This window comes from Hippopotamus amphibius, chromosome X, assembly GCF_030028045.1.
Source record: "Hippopotamus amphibius kiboko isolate mHipAmp2 chromosome X, mHipAmp2.hap2, whole genome shotgun sequence".
Taxonomy (NCBI): domain Eukaryota; kingdom Metazoa; phylum Chordata; class Mammalia; order Artiodactyla; family Hippopotamidae; genus Hippopotamus; species Hippopotamus amphibius.
The window spans coordinates 27,494,571-27,509,050 of record NC_080203.1 but is presented as its reverse complement, the minus strand read 5'-3'; the positions used below and the strand labels follow the sequence as shown (position 1 = coordinate 27,509,050).

The 14,480-nt window shown below is 37.7% G+C and overlaps 1 protein-coding gene across 4 annotated transcripts in view; it reads right to left on the bottom strand.

Moving 5' to 3' along the window:
- The window catches only part of TENM1 (teneurin transmembrane protein 1), a 538,104-nt gene that overhangs the window by 158,821 nt on the left and 364,803 nt on the right, over positions 1–14,480 (bottom strand). For all 4 annotated transcript variants that reach the window (XM_057718000.1, XM_057718002.1, XM_057718001.1 and 1 more), the window contains 2 exons: positions 13,465–13,488; positions 11,444–11,590 (listed from right to left, as the gene is read on the bottom strand). In XM_057718000.1, coding sequence (XP_057573983.1) covers positions 11,444–11,590; positions 13,465–13,488 — 171 coding nt within the window. The remainder of the gene's footprint in view (positions 1–11,443; positions 11,591–13,464; positions 13,489–14,480) is intronic.

Below are 14,480 nucleotides of genomic sequence, written 5' to 3'. Positions count from 1 at the left end.
AAATGCTTGCCAACCTGAATTTGTATTTTTAAAAAATTCTCCCAACATACTTGTCTATTCCTAATTCTCACAATAGAAGCTGGTATTCTTATGGTGACAAAGTGTGTAAAGCAGGGCAGTCATTTTCAATTACCGGGGAAGCTTATTAAATTTGTGTATTCTTGAGTCTCAACTATTGAAGCAGAATTTCTTCAGAGCCTAGTATTATGCCATACTTAATCTGGGTGATTCTGAGTGATTCTAAAGCATACTAAATTTTCAGGAGCACTTTTTTTAGGCATCTATAGAAGTGACTAGAGCTTACTTGTTCCTAACAGCAGTTATTTGAAGCAAACACTAAGAAACTTGTGGTATATAGTGATGAGAAGCTCTCTTCCATTTCCTAGGCCTTCATCATTTACTCCAGACTCCTGAATTCATGGTTGGTCCAATAAATAAATAACATAAAAGCTTCATTCTTTGGTAGAGGAATGATGTGGGATACAGGGGTTACAGGAGGAGGGGAGACCGTTGAGAACCTAATATAGTTGTCCCTTGGTATCCAAGCGTGATTGGTCCCAGGACCCCCGCAGATACTCAAATCCGAAGATGCTCAAGTCCCTTATATAAAATGGCACAGTATTTGCACATAACCTATGCATATCCTCCTGTATACTTTAAACCATCTCCAGATTACTTACAGCAGCGGTCCCCAACCTTTTTGGCACGAGGGACCGGTTTCGTGGAAGACAATTTTTCCAGGGACCGGGATGGTGGGGGGATAGTTTTGGGATGTTTCAAGCACATTACATTTATTGTGCACTTTATTTATATTATTATTACACCAGCTCCACCTCAGATCATCAGGCATTAGATCCCAGAGGTTGGGGACTCCTGACTTATAGTACCTAATGCAACGTAAATACCATGTACATAGTTGTAAATACAATGTAAATACTATGTAAATAGTTACAAGGTGTGGGCCGAATTAAAGTGATGCTTTTAGGAACTTTCTGGAACCCTTTTTTTGCCAAATATTTTTGATCCGTGGTTGGTTGGATCCAAGGATGCGGAACCTGAGGATATGAAGGGCCAACTGTAGGTGCACAACACAGTGTCAGGTGCTTGGGGAAGTAAAGAGGTAAAAAGAACCCTTTCCCTGTTTTTAGGAGCTCAGAGCTTAGTAGGAGGAATAGGTGCATACCACAGCTGACTCTTACACTAGTTAAATCTGCAATAAGTGTTATAAGAGTTACGTGCAAAGAGAAGGGGTTGGAGTGATTGAGCATATAGACATTTCATTCCACACCCAATAAGCAAAAAAGAAAGAAAGAAAGAAAGAAAGAAAGAAAGAAAGAAAGAAAGAAAGAAAGAAAGAAAGTCCTTCCAAGGTCCTTAAAGCACACAAGTAGCTCTAATGTAGATGATTAACAAGGGTAAATATAAAGATGCTCATCTTCTTGGCTTGCAGTGGAATAGGGAGGTTCAGATGGATCACCGGCTCCTTAAGTCTGATGATGAAAGTTACTGGCACCGGTTTCATGCAGCTATTTTGCTTGCTCGCTCTCCTTTACTTGGTTGCTCTCCTTTACTTGGTTGCTCCTGTTGAGCTGGAGGGGGAAGTACCACAGCTGGGGGCAATGAAAGCCAGGAACACGAATAGAGTAGGCGTTTGGAACAGTAGCCCTAGGGCACCCAGGAAATATTTTTCCCCACATGAGGTCCTTTCAAATTCCCTGTACCATAGACACTACTTTGATTTAAAATGCAGTTTGCTGCTTTCTGGCCTACCCTGTTTGTTCAGTGTATTTTTGCCCCTGATTTTTACTTTCCTGTATACATACTTCTTTTTCACTGATGAATAACTTTTAAGTGTGGATTACTTTCACTAAGAAATTCCCTTCTGCTCCCCTTTCTCCCCTCATTCAGCAAATTATATTAACAGGTTTTCTGTAGATTTTAGATGCCACTACCACCTCTCTCTCCAATACCTTGTTCTCAGCCTCCTATTAGCACATTATCTCTTTACTCTGCTCATTAAACATCTGGATGTGCTAGAAAGCCGGCAAAAATACCTATCTGATTAAAACAGTTTTCTGATGTCTGGAATTGATGCATAATATAGCAAATGATGAAAAACTGCTTTTCAGATGGGCAGTCACCTTTATCTTGCAATTGGTAGCAAATGCAGTAGTAATAATCAGACCGGGCATTCACAGGTTTCAACCTGTCAACCACACAATTCTAACTTATTTTTGAAAAGAAATAGACTTTAAATAAGTAGTAATGCCCAAATGATCTTCAAAACTGGATTCGAAAACTAAACACAGAGCCAATTCAAAATTGGGACCCACATTCTCATCCAGTTATGTGCTATAAATTCCAAGTTAATGTTTCATATTCAATAATTGCCTATTATACAGGGCTGACCCTCTAAGACCTCTGTTTACTGAGAGAACAGCAAGACTTCTGTTGAATCTAGAAAGGCTGCAGGCAAACAGACCTACAATGGCATGCAACCCCAGAATTATAATTCATAGGTAAGCCCAGTACACGGGCAAAGATCTACTTACCAATTATCACATTGGGTAACACTCCATATAGTATGTCTAGACTGTTACAAAGAAGTGCAAATGACAGTCACACTGCTTGTGTGGGTTTCTTTTTGTCTTTCTTTCTTTTTTTTTTTTTTTGGCTATTAACAGCTCTTTTATTGTTCTGAATTGGAAGCTGTGGCACCCTCCTGACAGCCAGGCTCAAGGTGTCAGATATGGACATATCAAATGTTAACTTATTTTACTTTTAGAGCCTGTTCCCTTTAAAGGAAAAAAAAAAAAAGCTAGCAAAAAAAAAAAAAAAAAAAAAAAAAAGGAGGTTAAATTGTCTTGAAGGACTAAACAGGGCATTCACTGATCCTAGCTTTGCCAGCCAGTTAGGGACTATGCCAGCTGGCTCAATTGGGGTTGATGAAGATCAAGGACACTGGCTTCTTCTGTACATGATTAAGTCACTCACTATTAAACTTTTACCTACTAGATGTATGCCCTTGGTTGAAAGCAGGATTGGACAAGGGAATATGAATGATATAGGGAAAACATGTTTTCCTAATCCTTAAAATGAATTTACAAATATATATCCTCTTAGGGACACCACCATATTATCACCTTGATAAAAATGGACAGCTAGTTCATGGTAGGCTATCCAAAAGGATTTGGCAACATATATAGATTAGTTAACATGTCAGGTATGGCACTAGGTTCTTCCACATGTATTATTTTAACTAAATCCCTGCGACAATCCTATTAGGTAGACATTCTCATCTCCATTTTACAAATAAAGGAGGGGAAGCTGAATGTGGTTGGAAAAAATATGGAAGTCATATTAACACCCAGTGCTCTGACTACAAATCACATGTCTGACATCACCATCCAAGCAGTATGACTAGTACTACTGACCTAGGATGTAAGACCTCCAAGTGCCTGATTAACGTATTATTTAGAATACATGAAGTGGTTAAGGTGAAAGAATCAGACAACTTTGATTCTAATCTTGATTTTGCCACTTACAATCTATATGATCCTGGACAAATCACTGCAACTCCTGCACTCTCAGTTTCCTCAACTACTAGATGGGATGATTAGGGAATTGTAAGGATCACATGCTATCATAGTCATGTCAGCATAGTGCTTAGTGTTTAGTAGCTAGCACTCTCAATAAACATTAGTTAGCTATTGCCATTAACCAAATTCTAGACTGCACAGACTACAAAGAGTCTAGGGACAGAGTCCTAGGGGTAGATGCCAGTGGTCTGCAGTGGCAGCTTAAAATGTTCAGACTCACTTCTATTGAAGTTGCCTTATCACTGGCCAGAGGGCAATTAACTTCTCTGTAGCATATTCAGCTCGCTAGAATGTGTTCATTTTGTGAACTCTGCTTGGTTAGGCTGTCAGATAGGTAGGAATCTACGTGGCTCTAAATAGACACTAACGCTACAGTAAATCTTATTCATTGAATTTCACAAATTCAGAATTTGTTATCATTTGGACAGGGGCTGGACTGAAGCTTAACCTTTTCAGCATCTATAGAATAGAGGGTCTGCCAAGCAAATTAATAGTGAAAAAGAAATTGAAGGGCTGATCATTCCAGTGATTCAGTTGAACAAAATTTTCTCAGGCATTTTAGAAGCCTACAAACAGTGGACTAATTACAAATCATTCATAAATTTTTACTGAAACAGGCCCTTTAGTAGCCACTCCTGGTAGCTTAGTTGTTGCTCTTATATGCATTGAAGGTAATCTGACTGTATTTCCTCTGGAAATAGTCTATAATTCATTTCTTCATTTATTCAGACTGACTTTCACCTTAGTACTTTGCTGTATTAGTGAAAAGGAAGTGAGAGAAGTTCAAGCGCACTTAGCATTGGAACTGCCCAAATCATCGTTATTGCTATAAGCTATACATTTACTTTTTCTGCATTGGGAAAGTAAATTGTTTACATGCCACTAATGTTCACGTCCTCCCCACCTGCCATCAATGGCTTCACAAATTGCTCAGAATAAAAGCCTGTGCCCTGACAAAGACCTACTTCCTCACAGTCTGGTTCTTCACCGTCTCTCTCTTACCTCTCTGACCTTACCTCCCATTACCGTATCCCACAACCCCTTTCCCCATAATTCCCATGCCTGGAATCTTCTTCCCTCCAATGTCAATATGGCTCACCCCTCATCTCCTTTATGTCTTTACTCAAATGCCACCTTCTCAGTGAGGCTTTCTCTGACCACATTATTTAAAATGCCACCTCTGTTGCACGCTCCCTATCCTTTTTTAACCTGCTTAAAAAAAATTTCTCTATAACACTTACCATCTTCTACCAGACTATTTAAAAAAACTTTTTGGTTTATTGTCTGCCTCTCACAACTAGAATATAAGATCCATGGAACAAGGATTTAGTCTTTTTTATTCATTGCTATTTCCTCAATGACTAGAACAGTGCCTGACTCCAAGTAAGCTTTCAGTAAATATTTATTGAATGAGTAAATGGATACCCTAAAAGTCCTATTTCTAGGACATTTATAAATGCACCTAGAAATTGATAAACGTTCAATTAATGCATCAAAATATGTAAGTTACAAATAGATTCTTCATTGATACCACATCTTTATTACCCACTTTATATTACTGTATTTCAAATATTCTCATTCATTTTCACCACTACAAAGTAGGAAGATGTCAAGCATTACTAGCCTTAGTTGATAGATAATGTGACAGATCCAGTTACAGAGTGGTTAACTGAGTTACAGAGTTTAGATGTTCCAACTCCCACTTGTATCTGGAATCACTTGGCAGTTTAGGCTCTCATAACTAAGTGATGATCTTCTAATAAATGTGTTCCTTGGAACTGAGGGGGGTATGCTCAGAAGAGAATAATTAGGAATACGCCTTCTGATGCGAGGTCTTTTCTCCCAGCCAAATCTTCGAAGTAAATGTGGAGAGGGGCCCTTAAACAGAGGAAATGTTATCAATTCATTCCTCCTTCTATTTCATTTTCCTATTTATTAAACACTGCAGCACGCTGGTGACATTCAAAACATGAGGCTTATTGATCCATGAGCTTATATGTGTTCATAATTCACCCATGGTGCTGATTTCTAGATCTAGAAGCACTACATCATAAAACAGCCTTGCAAGTAGCTATTGTTCTTAATGAATGGTGACTTGTTATGAAGAGTAATTCCCAGAAGATCATTCTCTTTTAGGCAATTAACTTATTGATTTTACCAATGATATGAATATAGACCACTGGAAGAGTTAATATAAGAGAAGCTTAGACAAAAGTGACAATTACTTAAAAGATCGGGGGAAAAGACTGTTTTGATTAAATACTCTTACTGTACATCTTTTTTTTTTTTTTTTTTTTTTTTTTTGGCACACGGGTTTAGTTGCTCCGTGGCATGTGGGATCTTCCTGGAGCTGGGATCAAACCCGTGACCTCTGCATTGGCAGGCGGATTCGTAACCACTGCACCACCTAGGAAGCCCTTACTGTACATCTTTTTAACCTCTGTGACAATCTTTCCACAGTATCAGAAATCACCTTCCTTCCTCTATAACTTGAGTGAATAAAACGTCACCTTTGGTAGCTGAAGATCTTTGAAAATTTACAATGTTCTGTATAATCTGGCCAGTGCCTACCTTTATATTCTCACCTCCCACCAATCTCTCCCTGACTTATTGTATTCCAACTACAATTACTTACCTTTCACCTTCTAGAACAGTCAAGTATATTTCTACCTCAGGGCATTTGTACACGCTGTTTCCTTGGCCTGGAACATTCTTCCCCTGACTCATGTGAGGCCTCCCTTGCCACATAAACTTGGTTAGGTCCTGCCAGACATGTTTATAGCACTCTAAAATTTTTATAGCACTCTATTATTTTTGGCTGCGTCAGGTCTTAGTTGCAGCATGTGGGATTTTCATTGCGGCATGCGGGATCCTTCATTGCGGTGCGCGGGCTTCTCTCTAGTTGTGGTGTGCGGGTTTTCTCTTCTCTAGTTGTTGCGCATGGTCTCTGGAGAGCGTGGGCTCTGTAGTTTGCCACATGCGGGCTCTCTGGTTGCGGCGCATGGGCTCAGTAGTTGCAGCATGAGGGCTTAGTTGCCCAGCGGCATGTGGGATCTTAGTTCCCTGACCAGGGATGGAACCTACGTCCCCTGCATTGCAGGATGGATTCTTTATCACTGGACTACCGGGGAAGTCCCTACAGCACTCTTTACAATTGTAAATATATAGTTACTGGTGTGATTTCTTGTTTAATACCTAAACCATAAGCTCCATGAAGGCAGAAACTTGTTTGTCATTTTCTCCTCAGTGGCAAGCACAATACTTGGCACATAGGAGTAATGAATGAAGGGAAAATTGGGTACCCAATTTGAAATGTTTTGCTGAAAGGTAAATAAATACTTGAGTCATACATTTGGATCAGTGCTGTCCAACAGAACTTTCTCCATTGATAGGAATGCTCTAGATATGTGCTAAACACAGCAGTCACTAGCCTCATGTGACTCCTGAGCACTTGAGATGTGGCTAGTGCCACAAAGAAATGGAATTTTTAATGTTATTTAAATTATATTTAAATAGTCACATGTGGCTAGTGGCAACCATATCAGCCAATGCAGATTTTGGTATCTCCAAATAGGTGTTGGATGGTCTATAAACTTAGCCAAAGAATACAAAGAAGTTTGAAATTTTTATGAAACCCAATTTATCATTTATTTCCTATTGTGGTTTCTTGTCTACCTTTTATGTTTAAGAAGTCTTTTCCAATCTTGAGATCTACCACCTATATTCTCTAATTGTGTTTGAGTTTTACCTTCAACTCATTAATCGCCTGGTGTGGTTTTATTTATTTTATTTTTTTGGAATATGGTATCAATTGAAAATCTAAGCTTTTCTTCTTAATAGTTGTCTCAGCACCACTTGTTTCATAATGCTTCTTTTCCCCACTGATTTTTGATGCTGGTTTTATAATATAGTAAATATTTGCACTGGGGTGTGTTCCTGAGCTTTTATTAGGTTGTATTGATCTGTCTACTCTTACATCAGTACCATTTTGTTTTAATCTTCATAGTTATAAAATATTATTTTAACATCCAATAGTTCTAGCTTGCTCTCACTATTCTTTGTTTTAGCTATTCTGATTCAGTTAATATAATGTCTAAACTTTTTTTCTCATGTCAATTCATATGTGCATGTAATATATGGTGATTATATTTTTCAAACCATAAATCAGGACACATGATTAACACATAAAAATGTGGTCATCATAGGTTGTCTCCTCTTCCAGGCACAAGATTGTGCCCACAGTATGTGCTTGTTGACTAAAGCGATATATGAAGTCAAGACATTTGACAGATTTGTGATTTCTGTAGTAATTAGTTCTTATATATACAATGCAGAAGAGAGTTTTCAATTTTTTTTGCATGTGAAGAAAAAAATCCAAGGGTGATTTGTTCTCAGTTCTGGTTTTACTGTTCAAGGAGCTCTTAGGTAGCTCCTAGACCTGTGTCACCCACATATTCACTGCAGCCCAATTAGTTACTAAGAGTCACAATGCATTGAATCAGAGTGTAACTAAACTCAAAGCTGCAGGAAGCAGCAGTAATACTAATGAGTATTCAAAGCTGATTAGAATGCAAAAAAAAAAAAATCCTGCCATTCTTTAAGTATCAGCAATGATATGGAGTAATCAGGTAGCAGCTACTTGAAGCAACTGCTTGAAAGTGATTTTTTTTTTAATTGGGAAGATTTCTTAAGAATTAACATTTAAAAAATTAGGACCACTTTTTTTCCCCCTAAAAGGTTCAGTTGGCACTTTCTGATTTAATGAAAACTCACACACATACATGCACAAACAAGTATGCAAATATTAACCATTAGGTACATCCAATCATTCTGGATAGCTGGAAAGCAGACACCACCAAATGAAGGGCATTTAATATATTCTTAGGGGTGTTACTTACACAGTATAAAAATGGATTTACTGTTCAAAATCTTAGTCTTGGGGCTTTCAGAGGTTTATTTAATCCATCTTTGTATCTCAAGGTAGAACTAAATATTTAGTTGTCATCAATATCTTTTTAATCCTACCAAAGGAAAAAATGATAACTGAATATCTCAAGGAGCCTCCCTCTGCTACTCTCTAAAGAGACAATTATACAAATACACTAAACTCAAATCAGGGTTTTTGATTTTTGATTCCCACATAGATATGCTGTTTTAAAGGAATGTTCATCGGTCAATACACATTCAGCAACATCTTCTATACCTTTTCTATCTATAGATACCATAGATATTGGAAATTGATAATCCATTATTTCATTAATTTTTAAAGATTTATTTATTTATTTATTTATTATTTATTTATTTATGGCTGCGTTGCGTCTTCGTTGCTGTGCGTGGGCTTTCTCTAGCTGTGGCGAGTGGGGGCTGCTCCTCACTGTGGTGCCTGGTTCTTATTGCAGTGGCTTCTCTTGTTGTGGAGCACAGGCTCTAGGCACTCAGGCTTCAGTAGTTGTGACACATGGGCTCAGTAGCTGCGGCTCATGGACTCTAGAGCGCAGGCTCAGTTGTTGTGACGCATGGGCTTAGTTGCTCCATGGCATGTGGGATCTTCCTGGACCAGGGATCGAACCTGTGTCCCCTGCATTGGCAGGTGGATTCTTAACCACTGTGCCACCAGGGAAGTCCCATTTCATTAATATTTAATTGACCCACTCATTAAACATTTTTGGCTCCCCTGAGGTGACCTTGAGGCCATAGAAAATGCTTGATAATTATTCAATTATTTTTATCAAGCTGTACTTTATTAAGCAGGAAACTTATTTTAGCTCAACTCTGAGTCAGAAATAATACTTGCATAAGTTGTTAATGTATTTTCTGAGCATAACATTTTAATCAATATATCAGTTGAGAAATCTCCATTACTACCGCCAATCTTTTTTGGAATGAAGCAGACCACCTAGGTTTATACTCTGGCTGTATCATTTACTTTCTATATTTATCTTGAGCAATTTATTTAATTTCTCGGTGCCTCAGTTTCCTAATCTGTCATGTAGTATTAATAGTAGTTTCTACCTCATGAGGATTAAGTGAAATTATTCACATAAAAGACTCAGCATAGTGCCTTGTATATAGTAAAGCCTGAATACAAGTGAGCTAATATTATTAGTAATTATATTGGGCATCAAACTATGGACTCTGGGTCACACTTAGCATGTAACAAGAAAACAATATAGACAGGATATAATGAAGTGCTTGATTGTATGGTGCATGTGATAAACACCATGGTAGACCGGGGTGGTGGACATCAGAGGTAACATGGGAGATATGGCTTGAGTTGGGACTTAAATGATGAACTGAGAAAAAAAAAAAAGATGAGTCTTGGTGGACCATAAAAGTCAAGTGAATAGTTGATCAGTGTATCATTTAATTGAAAATCTCACTCTGGCCTCCCAAACAAAAATTTCAATTTTGATAGGAAGTAAACAGTCTCTTCAGAAAATGGTCTGTTATCCTAAGTTTAGTGTGTGTGTGTGTGTGTGTGTGTGTGTGTATGTGTAAGTATGTGTGTGTGTTTGTGTGTCTTTGCGTGTGCACATGTGTGTCGAAGGAGTGGTGACTGGTATAGTCTATCATCTTTTAAGTAGTGCACTTGAATTATCTTATTTAATACTTATAACAACCGTCTTAGATAGTTATTATTACTATCGGCCCCATTTTGAAGATAAGGAAATTGAAGTACAGAGATAGCAAGAAACTCTCCCAAACCCTATAGCCAGAAGTACAAAGCAGAGCCAGTACTTGAATCCAGAAATTCTAACTTCAAAGCCCTGTGCTCTTAATCAGAAAGTTGCTTCTACTTAAAATTCATAAGGTCTTATAACTTTTAAAGGTAAACTGTTAGCCAGAACAATAAAAGAGGACACTTTTACCCCCAATTTGGTGCTTAAACGGTGACTGCTACCTTATTGTCTTAAGACCTGTTTGGATTCAAAAGACAAGGTGTGTAACTATCCAAGCACAAACAGGAACCTTGAGGAGTCAAATTTAATACCTTGCTTCATTTTAAGTTAATATACATAAATCAGAAATAAGTGGGGTTTTTTGGTGAATTTCATGTTTTCTTGAATAGAAAGTAAGAGGAAAGTGAGGACTTGTTGTTTTAGGCTCATTCAGAGGTGATCTGGGCTGTTTTGAGGCCTGAGTGTACAACGTATTAGATGCCTTTGTTTGCTTGACTAAAATAGAAGTGGTTACCCTGAGGCCTTGGAGCCACATATGGCTTTTTAAAACATGTGCAGCTCTTGAATTAAATATAAAATATGCTACCGTGAATTGTCTTGACGCTGTGTCCTTTGAAAGATATAAAGTGGTACTAAAAGGTAAAGACACAAGAGGGAGCTCTGAATAACTAAGAACAAAGAAAACTACCTCACAAAAGCTACACTGGCATCTGACAGTTTAGACAGTGGTACATGGATTTAGTTTAGTATAATAAGTGCCACAGATACTGGAGGCAGCATGGTTGTAACAAGTAAGAAAACAGAAACTGAAGACATATAGCCCTGAATTGGAAACTTGGTTCTGTTTTTTTCTAGCTGTGTGATCTTGGAAAAGTCCCGTACCATCCCCATTCCAAGCATTAGTTTTCCCATTTATAAATAGGGAAAATAAAACCTATACCTCATAGTGTTATTGTAAGAATTAAATGAGATATAATACGTGCAAAGAGTTTGGAGTATTGCCTGGTTACTGTAAATATTCAATAAGTTGAGGTTTAAAAAATACTATGACCTTATATTGTTAATACCGAGGATTCTTAGTTTTCACTCTTGGCCAGATTGGTCATCATTGTGCTAGAGGCTGGGCTATTCCTTTCTCATACGAACATTTAATAAATGACTCACCTCCATCATTGTCCAAGTTATCTCCACAAAGCATTTCCATGACAACATTGCAGCCTGTCCCACTCCAACCCACCTGACACACACAGTGCCAACCATTTTGATCCAGGGTACATCGCCCATTTCCAAAGCAGAGCCCTGGGCAGCCATCTGAAAAGACAGCAGAGAGTAACAAATTCAGAGACATCAGAATGGGACTGGCCAACAATGATGTATCTGCCTATAGGGAAAAATCGAATCATCTGGGCTCCATTCAGATGAGGTGTTGAATAAATGGAAGAGGAGCTTGCTTGCTTATACCACCTTCCCAGGGAACTTGTTATCCCTTACTCTGCTGTGCTTTTCCTTAGAGAGCCAATTAAACATTATTAATGCTAACCCCAATTCCCAACCTCTGATTCAGACAGGATAAAAACTATGATGGGGACAAGAAATGCTTTTTGTTTCTTTTCGAAAAAGGTATCTCCTCTTCGCAATCAAAACTGGATAGATGATATTGTATCTAGTTATGGCCAAAAAAGTTGGGAAAAGACAGCAGATTCTATGAACATACTTCTGCTAACTACTGCTACTCTGTGCTGATTTTTCCCTTGTGATATGTTGCTTCAGGACTCAGGTATGTTGGTATACAGTTCAGACCATGCCGTTAATTGCCCATATGGTCCCTTAGAAATGTGCTGCAGTTGCTTTACATCTATTCAGCTTTTCTCTTCGAGATTATTATTGATCTGAGAGCTAAGGATTGCTTTTTTTACTTATCTGGTATCTCTCTCAGAGACTAGCATAATAGTATACCTATAGTAAGTGCTCAACAAATGTTTATGGAATTAACGCATGCCAAATTTAGACTTTCAGACTTCTAGAGAATAACTGGAAAATATAGTCAAGAGGAAATTATTATGCTTAAATGACTTCTATCCATTGATAACCCTAACCACAAACACTGACGATGGTCTCTATTTAGACTTTTAACTTCTCAGGGATGACCTACTCTTTCTACCAGTGGTTCAGAGATAGGCTATTCCAAAGGGCAACTCTGCACGTCCCAAGTGCTTATTGGGCAGATGAACAGAGAGAGCAATAATGGCATATAGCTTCTGGAAATTTCCCCAAGAGCAATGCAGGACCAGGTCTGGATTTTACAGGAGACAGTCCAATCAATATTCTTTTCATTTTCTGTCTTTGAAAGAAAATTCCAGAAGTATAAAAAGCAAAAGAACGTTTTTTAAAAAAATCTGTAGAAGTATTCTAGTGTTTCTTGCAAATGGTTTTCCTAGAAACTATCAACACACCAGAGGAAGAAAAGACTTTAAAATAAAATGACAGATGGCTGTTAGAAAATATGAAAAGATTATATATGTAGTCCTCATGAAGTAATATAGGATGAACATGTATAAAATTAAGAAAGAAATTTATCTAGTTCCATTTTCATGCACATACTGTGGATAAAGAGAAATTAGGGATAATTTGAGTAGGACATTTTCAACCTTCTGAGGCTGAGGTAATGAAAGGCACCAGGATATCCAAAAGAAAAACCCTTGCGGTCTCTATCAAATGCATATCCCTGGGGGAGTGGTTGATGAGGTACTAACAGGGGAATAATTCTTCTGCCCTTGTAAGGATACTGTACATGGACTTAAAGCTATATTGTTATGTTAAAGAAAAAGTTTAGCTGTCTACCTAAACCTAGTTCATTTAATAATTTCCTCTCTGTCATTCTGTCATATAAACAGACACACACACACACACCCCCCTCAACATAAAGACAAAGAAAAATAATTCTTAAAACTGCTTATCAATCTATTAAACTCTATGGCAAAAAATGAATCTTTGACATTGGGAAAGCAAATCACTTTTAAGTCTATTATAGCATGAACCTGACAATATTACACTTAAGTAAGATTGCCAAAATTAAAAACAACACCACTACTACCAAAACCCCACCGACCGACACTTCCTTTCCCACGTGCATATTTTTGGTTTAAAATATTTTTCTGTTATAAAACTAGAGAGAACAAGCTTACCTCGGACAGCATCTAAGTAGTGAGCTAAAAAGGGAGGAAAAGAGTGATTGAATGAATTTCTGGGAAACCAAAGCTATACAACAAGTACTAATGGTTTACCATCTGTTGCCTGGGAGGAGAACAGCAAACTGTGAACTCTGAAATGCCTGCAGCTCAAAAGTTGGTACACTGGCCTGTGTAGTTTGTGAATAATATTTTCTGTGGGAAAGATATTAATGGCTTTTCTGCAAGAAACTCTATTAGGCTTCCTAAAAAAGTGTCATATTTCATTAAAAGTATAAGAACTGCATTTTTACATTTCAGTAATGACTTTCATGAAAGAGCACTAGCTCGAACTTCTTATTAGTAATATCTTTAGAAGGGAGTTCTGGAGTAACCACCTTTGGTAATCATCACAATATTTAAATCCTCCTATGTGAAGGCAATAAACTTACTCTAGTGCTGGAATGTAATTACTCAAGCTGCAGCTGAATCTCACCCCTCACCACCTTTTTAATGAATCTTAAATATTTTCCACAGTCACAGAACAAGACTTACTGTACCTTTAGTAGAGTAGTAATGCAGTTTATTAAAATTATATGTTATATATGTTACATATATTATACATTACTTTGGCAGGTTCCAACCATTATAACAAAATACTTTCACCTAAAAATGAAAGCCGTAGTGCAGTCTAGAGGGGGGAAAAAGCCCACAAACAGTGAATTGCGTATCCAGAGGCCCACGCTTGCTTTTGCACTGTATAAATTTTCTGCGTGCTCATAGAACGACACTGGGACATTCTGTGCCCTACTTTCCTTAGCTGAACGGTGATAATCATACCTGTCCCTCTATATATGTAGGGAACCTCTGTGGCAGATACATGTATGTGTATTTGATATTTTTTTCAGAAAAATTAAGTATTTTATAAATGAAAATTTCATTGTTATGAGTATTTTTTATGGTGTGAAGATCACGTGATAGATTAATTATTACATAGACTTTCTCACACCCATAGACTGTTCTCTCAGGCAGCA